Source organism: Salvia miltiorrhiza, unplaced genomic scaffold (genome assembly GCF_028751815.1).
Source record: "Salvia miltiorrhiza cultivar Shanhuang (shh) unplaced genomic scaffold, IMPLAD_Smil_shh original_scaffold_269, whole genome shotgun sequence".
NCBI classification, from domain to species: Eukaryota; Viridiplantae; Streptophyta; class Magnoliopsida; order Lamiales; family Lamiaceae; genus Salvia; species Salvia miltiorrhiza.
Genome location: NW_026651514.1, coordinates 480605 through 492066, shown reverse-complemented (window position 1 = coordinate 492066; position 11462 = coordinate 480605). Strand labels below are relative to the sequence as shown.

Below are 11462 nucleotides of genomic sequence, written 5' to 3'. Positions count from 1 at the left end.
TGAAATAGATGACAAAAGGGCAACTAAGAGGGTGTTTGGCTGAGCTTATAAGCTCCTCAAGAGCTTATAAACTCCTTCAAAGTGTTTGGCAAAATAAGCTCCTCAACAACTTATAAGCTCCAAAAATAAGCTCTAAGAGCTTATAAGCTCCCCAAAAAATAAGTTCCTCTACCCCAACTTATTTTTTTATAATCTCATATGCAACAATCTTTTTACAAATATTTTTTAACTATAATTTATTATTTTCATCATATATCATTTAAGTTCATTTTTCTTCGATTTTCTCTCTCTAAAAAAATATTTTCTCTCTCTAGCAAAAAAAATTCTCTCTAACTTATAAGCTCAATTATCCAAACACTTTGACAACTTATAAGCTCTTAAAAATTACATCTTATAAGCTCTTGAAACACTCCTCCAATTAGTAGGTTGGGAGGAAGGAGGTTCGAGCTACCTAAAGATATACTCCCTCCGTCCACTAATTCATGACCTAAGGAGCAAAACACGGGTTTTAAGAAAAAATGTATTTTAATTAGTTCAGTGGAGAAAGGGACCCACAATTAATGTATTGTTTATTAGTTGAGTGGAGAAAAAGTGTATTGTTTTGAGACCCACCAATTAAATATAAATAAAAACTTACTAAAAATGGATAGGCTTTGAGTTGGTGGACGTCCCAAAAAGGAAAGAAGGCCTTGAATTAGTGGACGGAGGGAGTATATGTGAATTATTTTGCATTTCTTCAAAATTATTAATAAAAAAAACTTTTTAAAATTAAACTATTATCCAAAAAAAAAATATGTGGAATAGAGTACTTATTCGTTGATGGAGGTAAGGTAATACTATCGTAAACTAAGCGCAGCCGTATGAGTTTAAATATTTAAATAATACTCCCTCTGTCCCACAAATAAGGTAACAATTATTACCTTATTTAAAAATGCTCAAAAAGGAATATGTGTCAAGATTCGTTGGACGGAAGAGTAATTTTAAGGCAACTCAAGAGGGTCTTTAATTTTTTTTCAAATATCACTCACCAAACGGCAAACACACAATAGTGGCTCGCATATGACTCTCTGTTGATCAAAGCAAAATATTTCACACTAAAACCAAGCATTATTTGACATGCATTACTCAATAACAAGACCTGCTAAATTTCATTATTTAGTACTGTTAATTTATCAAAAAAAAGAAGAAAAGAAAGACATGCTAAAGAAACATAGTAACGAAAATCCACTATAATTAAGTAGTAACTGATATTCAAATTCAAAATATAAGTCAAATGAAAAAAAAAAAAAAAAGGTTTGATATGCATTGCACAAAAGAGTTTAGAAGAGTAGAGTTTAGAATACACATTCCAAAATCAGTCAATTTCATGGGTTATTTCGCTTTCGCTTTGAACTTTTCATACTGCTAAAGTTGATCGTTTCTTCGGTTGCATGCGGAAAGGCTTACTTCAAACTCTTGTACATGTTATCAATAACATTCTGCACCAACACAAGAACAATAAACAATATCAAATATGTCAATAATTAACGAGTTACACATTTTACATATTAGTGATAACCATTTATAGATTTGGCTGATGTTTGGCTAAAACTATTTTAGATGATCTATAATAGCTCATAAGATGTATCTAAACAAATTATAAATTATTTAAGTATTTGGATAATTGAGCTTATATAAGCTTGGAGAGAATTGTGAATTAAAGAAGAAAAATATAGTTAGAATTTTTTTTTTAAAAAAAGATGAAATTAAAAGGCAATATAATGAAAATAAAAAATCACAGTAGAATATTTTTTATAAAATAAGTAATTGTTACTTATAAAATTATGAAAAAATAAGTTGGGGTTGAGTAACTTATTTACTGGAGAACGTACTTTAATGAGCTTATTTTGCAAAACACTTCTCACGAGCTTATAAGCTTCTATTTTGAAGAGCTTATAGGTACACAACCAAACACCCTCATAATCTTGTTAGAGAGGTCAAAGACAACTCACCTGGTAGTACTTCAGCATCTGGGGCCTTTTTATCTTGAAAGTCGGCGTTATAAGGTCTCGTTCCAAGTCGAACGGAACCGGATCAAGGTGGACAGCTTTGATAAGTTCAAAACCCTTCAACTGGCACAGAATAGTACGGTAGGCTTAGACTGACATTAGAAGCTTTCGATAATTTAAAGGAATCTCGAAATCCATATGAAGTTCGAACAATCAGGTAAACATAGAAGCCTGAAAGAGAAGAGAAGAACCTTCTTTTCCTTTGCAATCCTTGCAAGCTCCCCAACAAAGTATTGTTTTACTTTGGGATTTTCACAGAGAGTTTCGAAGTCCCCTGACTCACCAGCCTGTTCAGCCCATTCCTCCACTGCTTGTTTGCTTGGGTTTATAATGGCAACAAGGCAAGACTCGAAGCTGTTCCCATATACCCATATCTGCAATACATATAACATGATGATACTCAGAAGTCCTAAAGTAGCACATTTAACAGTATTGGGAGTTCTTCATGGGAACATTTGATGTTCCATCGAGTACAGAAGAATGGTTTCCTAATACCATTCTCATCCTATATATGACATGCTCAAACTGCCTTGCAAGCCTTCGCAATAAATTGAAGAATAAATTTCTCTTTGCTTCTATTTGCACGTCAGTAGCAACTTTGTATCTGGATAAGAATGCAGAAATATACTACAATCACAGACATAAACATACCGAGTCAATAGCAGCAACTAGACCATAGACGTTTTCCAAGTTCTCTACTGCAACATATTCTCCTTGTGAGAGTTTGAAAATGTTCTTCTTACGATCAATAATTTTCAAGCTTCCATCTGCCTGCCATTCGCCGACATCACCTACAAAAAAGAAAAGAAAAGAGATTTCCAGGATTAAGAAAACAAAACTAGCACTTGAGAACAATTCCATATGATCACTGTGAGAGCAACCTGTGTGAAACCAGCCATCAACAAAGACTTCTTTGGTAAGGTCTTCACGTTTGTAGTAGCCGGAAAACAAAGTATCCCCCCTTACACATACTTCTCCACGTGGTTTGCTCGAAAGTGCATCATATCCCATTTCAGGAACAGATTCCAGACAAACATCCACATTGGGCACTGGGGGTCCCACTGTGCCCAGCATATTCAACTCATCCGGTATTGAAACAAATGTACCAGCACAAGTTTCTGTCAAGCCTACATGCATGCAAAACGAAAAAGAAAAATGTCAAGACACCAATAGTTACAACCATCAATCACAATTCACAAATTGATGTACGGAAAAACTGTATTACCATCAAAATCCCATGGTAACTTTGAAAAGACATGTCATAGTCGAGACTTTAAGGGAATACTCAGGCAGTCTTGTAAGTTCTGGTCTACATAATTAATCACTTCAACTTACATTGAAGGGAATCTTTTATTTCATTATTGAGATTATTATAACCAAATTACGGAAAATATCATTAAAATAGCAAAAATTAAGAAGACAAGTGCAGCACAGAGCTTTCCACATGTAGGATTAAATCATTTTACATGTAAACCAGTGCAAACTTTAGCTGCCATCTTTTAGAGAAACCAACAAAAGGGTGAGTCAAGATGCAACCCAAACGCCCTAAAGTGAGTCAGGTGTTATGAGCTCCAAAAATTAATTAAGTCACCATTTATCAGAAACCCAAAAAAAAAAAAAAAGAACGAAAAACAAAAATAAAATGGCAGTAGATAAGCTGCAGAAGATAAAGGAAAATACCGTATCCCTGAAGTACATAAGAACATGTCACAACTCTCAGATACTCTTCTACATGGGAGGCAAGAGGTGCGGCTCCGGATAATATAAGCCTTACATTACCCCCAAGACCTTGCTTTACCTGAAAGAGCATACCAGGTGAATGCAGTCACACATCTGTGACAACTTAAGACAGATGAATAAATCCATTTAAAACTAATAAAAAACTACCTTACTGAAGACAACTTTGTCACACATTGGAGCTGCCTCGGTGTGCTTACGGCCCTTCCTCATATTACGTAGTTTTCTGGAAAACAGAGTTTTATGTGCAGATATTAGAACCAAGGAAACATGCCTACCACTAAAGTACAGAGGTCACAGCATGATAGCACAGTGGGAGAATAAAGCTATACGGTTAGTCCCAACAAAGGTTTATTCTCTAATGTTAAGTGTAAGCAAACATGTAAAAGTTTTGTAACATTCCTCGTCAAATACTAAAGTTCATTTCAGGAAAAAAAAAATTATGAAGTGAACTTTAATTTTCCCTCTGCCCAAAAAAAATATGTGATGTGGCCCTTTTGGTGGCACAGATTTTAAAAAATGTTACGTATGTTGTGAATGGAGAAAGGGTCCCACTTTGTTGTGAGTGGAGTGGTGGGCCATGGGTGGTTTTTGTGTGAATAAGTTGAGAAAGTAGGGATAGAAAATAAGGGGTTTGTGGTGGGGTGGTGTCCAAAATTGGAAAGTGAATGTTTTTGCGGGACGTACGCGAACCAAAATGGCAAATTGCGCATGTTTTTGTGGGACGGAGGTATTATTTGACAATGAATGTTTAAAAATCTTTTCAAGTATCAGTACTTCAAACTATGTTTTTGTTCTTGTTCCCTTTTTCCCTCTACTAAAAACTGAGTGAGTTAGTGGAAAATGCATGAGAACTTACAAATTGTAAGCAAAATTAAACATGGTTTGTTTAATGAACCCCCCTGCAGATATCTTCTGTTGCAAACCTGAAATAGAGAACAAACACATTAAGGTCGCTAAGAAAAGCAGAAATTAGAGTCCAATCCTGTTCTCTAAAACTTCAAAAGTGGGAAGTTTAGTACTCAATTGATACATAATCTAGGGATGGTTTTCAAACGGGCCTCATGGACCATATAGATCAGACAATCAACCAATAACTTTGTGAGTTTATATGCTGGAAATTGGATCTTTTGTCACAAGTAACAAATTTATAGAATGTATTATCAATCATGAGGGAAAAGGTAATCTTTCAATAAAGTATTCCAAGCAGCAACCCAGCATTCCCATCTCGCACAAATCAATCATTCAATTATCAACAATACAGTACTTATGCTCAATGACAGGTACTAACCTGAATAAATTCTTTCTAAAACACGAGGAACTGCACAGAAAATAGTCGGCTTAAGCTCCCCAATATCTTCAGTTAATAATTTCACATCCTGTCAATAAGAAAATATAATAATACCATTAGTCATGCACTCATGCTCTGTCTCTATTGCTTAAAATATGAAATATAACCTTCTTACCCCGCGCCAAAATCCAATTGAGGCCCCATGATTAATGAAACACTCTTCAATAACACGATCAAAGATATGGGCCAATGGAAGGTATGACAGATACACATCATTTGCTGTCAACTGCAAAATAAGCAAGAATGAATTGCAGCTTCTTTTCCAAGTGATTGTTCAGGAACCTCTTTGTTAATATTAGAGTAACAACAGTTAGATCAAAGTCTCCCAATTATACAAGCAATAACGATAATCAAACAGATAAGTAGCTACCGATTCATTGACACTCTCTAGTAGACGTTTTACTCCAGCTATTAAAGTGACAATGCTGTTGTTAGAGATCATGACTCCCTTGGGGTCTCCAGTGGTACCACTAGTATACATTATAGTGCAAATGTCGCTTTTCTTTTTCACTGGAAGTTCAAAGTGCTTATTTGATCCCTGCACAAGATAAATGGAGGAGTTGTATATAATTCCATTTCAGGAAACACAGGAACCGAAGATGCTACTGGATGAAAAGATAGGTAAACGAACTGTTGTGAAACGACATTAAATTCACACATTGTATAATAAAGACCTTACGAAAAATTCAAAAAGTTCTAATTTTGGATTAGCTAAGTATATAACACACAAAGAACATGAAAAACTCATTAGCTTGATTAACCCCAACAGCCCCTAGATATGCAAAGATAGAGCCCCCAAAATTATTTGTTCCGTCAATCTACTTTTGTTGTGTGCATGTCACATAAGTACACTTGATTTGTCACCAAAGTGCTTTCCCCCTAACAGGGGCCACCGACTAGATGATGACTAGTGTCAGGACACATGCATGGCAGTCGGAAAATCCAACTGCTAACACTAACGAAAGAAATAACAGATTAATCCATCTGCTTACCAGTGACAAAAAATCATCCCAAGAATACATAGTCACCCCATACTTTTCAGCTTCTTCCTTCTGTTGAGAACTAGCTTTCCCAAAGCTTACAATTGCTGAAAATGAAGTTGTCCATTCATCATTATCACAAACATATATGCACAATGATCGAGGAATTGTGACTCGACAAAGTACTTACTTTTCAAGCAACTTGCTGCACCTGGAAATGTTTTTAAAAGCTGCAAATCCATCAGTAAAGAGTGCATGAGTTACTTGTGCTGATATGCTGGTAAAATCTATCCAATGTTTAAATGCTGAGATGCAGAATCTAATATGTACATTCAATAGAATTTTATACATAAAAAACATTTTGTTTTTTCTCATTTTTTTTAGGTAAAAGATTCTGTTTTAATAAGAAAAACAATGACAAAAAAAAACCATATTATACAAAAGTACCTCTGAGATCTTTTTCTCTTCTACAAAGGCTAATGCAACTTCAGCATGACAGATGATGAATTCAATAGCCCCAGCCCCTGAACCATCCAAAAGGAAAAATTAAGCCTGGCTGAATATCTAATTCTGGTGTTGAAACCTATAAACTTGTGCTTTGTCTCTTCACGTTGCATCAAAAATAGTAAAGGAGGGGCAATTACATACCTAACGTGTCATATAGAGGGATACAGTAGAGTCCGTGAGCATTACAAGCCTGCATAAGTTTCAGTCAACACAGAAAATATTTTTAGATAATAGTGAACCGTCCATGGCCTCAGGCCCAGGTGCTGCTAACAATCAAGATAATAGAAGGGATGGGGTTACTTGGAGTGAGAAAATAAATTTGACATATATATAGACGTTTAGGACGCAGTGCATATTTATATATAAAATTGGAAAAAATCAAAGGTATAGAAATCCATTTGTACTTGTATACACAAACACACATGTAAAAGAACACGGATGAGTGAAGAGAGAACATAAATTCTTGAAGTACCTCCATACTCATAATCCACTCAGGAGAATTGGCACCATAAATTCCACAACGTCCCCCCTAACATAATTAGTAAGTTAAAAGGAGGGTGAGATGGAAACCATTACACTACCAATAATAACAATAGTAGTAGTAGTTGTAGCAGTAATGATAATAAGAATCATTAAGAATAATAGAACAAAATTAATTTAACAAATTTGAAAAATCACAATGAACAATGTTGAAGTTATCAGCACAGAGTAATGAGAAGGGTGGTAACATTCAGACGCCATTACTAATACTAAAAATAACAGGTGGAAAGTAATATCTAATTATTAACAATAACTTACAGCCCTGACAAACCCAATGCTTCATAAATACATAGTAGCTATAATTTAGATTTCTAGCCAGATGAACTTGTAGCACATAACAATTTGACTACAACGTGTCCTTTATTGGGTAAAAGAAAATTTAACAGCAAGCCTATGTAAGCTTGTCTATAACTCAAAAAGAAAGCTAGTCTAGTGATACTTACTTTCTCAATGCCACAACTGCGGATGGAATTACCAACTTTCACAACTACGTTGTACACCTCTCTGTAAGTCATCCATAAGTATTTACCTGGCTGGTAAGGTAGATGAATAATGATGCTTAGCCAACAGGTTTTCATGGAAAGGGATAAAAATAAGTAAATTGAAGAAAAAAATCTAGGTGAAGTTGAAGTTTAAAATTCAAATAACTAGTAATTGTTAAGCAGTAAAGCATACCTTCCCATCGACAATTTCACGGCGACCAAGCATCCTGTTATCGGGATATTTGTCTACTGACAAACTGTACCATAAATGAAAAGTTGGGTTCAACATCTATGACATTTGACAGTTAAAGGGGATGAAGAATATTTAAGAAGATAATTTAGTAAACAGGAAGCTCAGAAACTCTCTAAGAGATGGAGCATATGTGTGGCCGACACTATTAAGTTTACGTCTTATACATGCATTGAGCATTTTTGTAAATTTATATCTCATTATTATTACTACTTAAAAGAAAGTTTTGGTTTTTTTTTGGTTTTCTTTGGGGTGGGGGGTACACCGTAGAGGTGTAGATTAAACTTCTAATATCCACACTAAACTTCAGTACTTCACATTTAGTTTTCTGGAAATTTAGTGAAGTCCAGTTTTCCTTCATTTATGAGCATATTATCTACTTGAAGTTGAAACAATCCATAAAGATATCGACCCACACAAATAATAGAAGTAAATTTGACTTTTTTCTGCTACACAGAATTTCCTGAGGTGTTGTCGCCAGTATATTGAAAATTTCTGACATTTGTGTGATCAAATTGTATCTTCATTCCCCATCATGCAGATATCTCCCTTTTTTATGTTCATATCTTATTAGTAATTTACTGTCACGTCAATTAGACGAATAAGAAAGACTTCACAGCTCTCTATGGCCTTCTACTTCCCCTTGACAGTTGGGAGTGTAAAATTAAATACAGTTACATTGAGGTATGAACTTGTGCAGAAACAGGCATAATGAATATCCAGACTTTAGAATAAGATCATAGATGTCAACGACGCTAGAACGAGTATCATCATGATGCCAAAAGGCGATATGCTCTATGCACATAATGATATTTTAAGTTCATAAATCACTATTAAAGATAAAAACAGCACTATCTCATCATTCAGGGGCCCCATAGCTTTAAACCTTTCTCAATCAAAAAAAATGTTCCGATGCTCGCATCTTCTACAGGATCAGATTCACTCGCACAAAACAAAATCTTTCAATTCAAAACCCTCGCGAACAGAGAACAAGCACCAATCTCCAAACACAACAAAATCAGCTCCAAATTCAACAATTCGCAGATCAACAGAAACGTTGAGTTCCACATACAATCAGTAAACAACACAACACAGCAGAACACAACAGTTGACGGATTCAAAACCACACAGGCATCACATCACTCTCACGAAAATACGCGCAAACGTTGACAAATCCAAACCGCAAGTAAAATCACAAGCAAAATTCGTAATTCTCGGATCAAAAGTATTGAGAAGAAGGAAATCGCACCAGAAAATATCCCAACAGCTGTCAAGTCCTGGAATCGGAGCCGGAAAACCATCCTTGGCAAAAATGCTCCGATAAACCGGTCCGATCGACGGCTTGCCGTCCTTGGCAGGCTTCCCTGGCTCCACTTCCACGATATACTTCTCCTTTGCCATTTTCAAATCTCTCTCTTTCTCTCTCGGTGTGCGTGGATGAAATGCGTGAATATAAATGCGAGCGAGGAGGGCAGTTATACACGAGAATTGAATAGGTCTGGTTTCGTAGTGTGGTGGCTAAAGCAAGACTGGGGCCTTACAACGTCGTATAGTATTTAACCAGTAAATACAGTTCACTTCAAGACAAAATGGCCAAAGCTAGGAGAAGACTAGATCTGTATTTTAAGACCCAGAATCGCAGAGTTCAAAACTTCATATTTCTTTTTTTTCCTTTTCTTTTTATATCTACGAAATTACAAAATCATTTTTTTTTTTTTTGAAACCTACAAAATCTTTTACTATTAATATAGCATCCACACAATCTATATCTATTTTCCTTTAAAGATTAATATTACTCATCTCTCAAAAAAAAAAAAAATAGTTCATTCATCCCATAAAAATATGTATAATATGGAACCATACGAATTTTAAGAAATCTTATAAATGGGGACAGAAGAAAAAGAAAAATTATGCATGTTTACATACTTTTATGAGACAAATGGAGTATTACTCGATTCGACTCACTAAAGCATAACTTAAAATTCATTTTGGGTTGTTTGATTTAAAATGACTCATTCTCAAAAAATGAAAATAAATTATGGTCATAATCAAATGGATCTATCTATTTTAATCCTCTAATAAAATAGTTTAATTTACTTAATTTCCTACTAAAATAAATTCATCTATTTTAATCAAACTCTCCTTAATATGTGAGCTCAAAAGTACGAAGTCATGTTTGCAAATGAGGCATAGCTCAAGTGTCAAAGTTGAGGCACCCAAAGACTCTCATTTTTTAGAGGTCTTGAGTTCAATTCCGCTTGAATGCGGGTAGTTTTCTCACTTTTGTGGGGGTAGTGGTCCCGCCTGCGTTCTTGTGTTCAATCTCACTTCCTATGCTTTTCTCATTTTTGTGTTGGTAGTGGTCCCGTCTGCATTTTTGGATTCAATCCCGCTTGTATGTTGATAGTTTTCTCACTTTTGTGCGGGTAATTTCGGGTAGTTCTCTCCTGCGTGCGAGTTGCTTATTTGATTATATATTAGATAGCTCTTGTAATTCTAAAAAAAATCATGATAATATTAATACTACCTTATATTACAAAACTATTATTTTCAAAAAAAAAGAGTACGAAATCATACTTAGGAGAAGGAATGAAGTACTATTTTAATGAAAAATAAGTAATTAATGTTTGTATATACTCATTTGATACAATATGAGGTCATATGGGATACATTTAATTAAGATGTACTTTTATCATATATTGTTATATTCCCTCCGTGCACAAAAGAATTTTCTACTTTTTTTGGAACGTAAATTAAAGAATTTTCTACTTATTTTTGGACACTCCACCACTTATAAATATTTTATTTACCTTATTTTTTACATTTTACCACTCTCAATACTAATTAAAGCATTTTTTTTTCATTATTTCCAATAAATTTAACAACATTTTTTTCACTCTTAATACATTCAGCAATTTTTTTCTTAAAACTCGCATCACTCCCTCATAGGAAGTTCTTTCATGGACGAATGGAGTATTAATTTTATACTATTTGGTATGCATTAAAATATATGTAAAATATAAGTCGTTATTTGGTATGAACTATGATGTATTATAATTATATAAAATTAATAATAATTATAATTATAATTTGTATTCCACTTATACTACCTTCTAGATTGTATATAAAATTACTCAAATATGTATAATATTTTTTAATTTTTAATTTATAAAAAATCATACTCCCTCCGTCCCGCTATTCAAGTCTCGTTTCTTTTCGGCACGGAGATTAAGGAGACTAAAATTAAGAGTTAAATTGTGTCTTCAAAAAACTTAATGTTAGTTTAATTAAGCACCGCACCACCGCCTGCACCACCACCGCACCACCGCCGGTAAATCACCACAAAAATCTGCAATCAACAATTCCAATCTACAGATTTCAAACCAATCGAACTCAAACAAATCAAATAGATTTCGAACCGATCGAACTCAAACAAAATTGGAGAAAATTTCATGAACAGAGAGTGAAAATTTCAGGAACAGATCTGGATCATCTTCTCACTCAAGCCGCCGCCGCTCGCACTCCGCCGCGCCGCGCCGCTGCTAAGGTTTCATTCAGAGGGGTGGA

General features: G+C 34.6%; 1 protein-coding gene across 2 annotated transcripts; it reads right to left on the bottom strand.

Annotated features, from left to right (window-relative positions):
• Positions 1–1280: 1280 nt before the first annotated feature.
• On the bottom strand, positions 1281–9543 carry LOC131003773 (long chain acyl-CoA synthetase 4-like). 2 transcript variants are annotated; one of them, XM_057930321.1, is made up of 19 exons: positions 9145–9543; positions 7839–7902; positions 7607–7696; positions 7096–7152; positions 6765–6813; positions 6564–6640; positions 6307–6346; positions 6129–6223; positions 5507–5674; positions 5252–5362; positions 5077–5164; positions 4645–4711; positions 3936–4011; positions 3729–3846; positions 2930–3175; positions 2700–2839; positions 2240–2422; positions 1992–2111; positions 1281–1478 (listed from the first exon to the last, which is right to left on the bottom strand). In XM_057930321.1, exons 1-19 carry the CDS (start codon positions 9294–9296, stop codon positions 1443–1445), a joined length of 1977 nt encoding a protein of 658 aa, XP_057786304.1. In that variant the 5' UTR covers positions 9297–9543; the 3' UTR covers positions 1281–1442. The 2 variants fall into 2 exon arrangements, with proteins under 2 accessions (XP_057786304.1, XP_057786303.1); XM_057930320.1 differs by having other exon boundaries at positions 2700–3175; positions 9145–9529.
• Between the last annotated feature and the right edge of the window lie 1919 nt (positions 9544–11462).

Excerpts from the sequence above, each read along its gene's own strand:
- LOC131003773 (XM_057930320.1), bottom strand. The coding sequence starts at position 9,296 with ATGGCAAAGGAGAAGTATATCGTGGAAGTGGAGCCAGGGAAGCCTGCC. Across the intron at positions 5,165-5,251 it reads CAATTGGATTTTGGCGCGGG|GATGTGAAATTATTAACTGA; the intron begins GTAAGAAGGTTA and ends TCTTATTGACAG. Across the intron at positions 4,712-5,076 it reads TTTAGAAAGAATTTATTCAG|GTTTGCAACAGAAGATATCT; the intron begins GTTAGTACCTGT and ends TCTCTATTTCAG.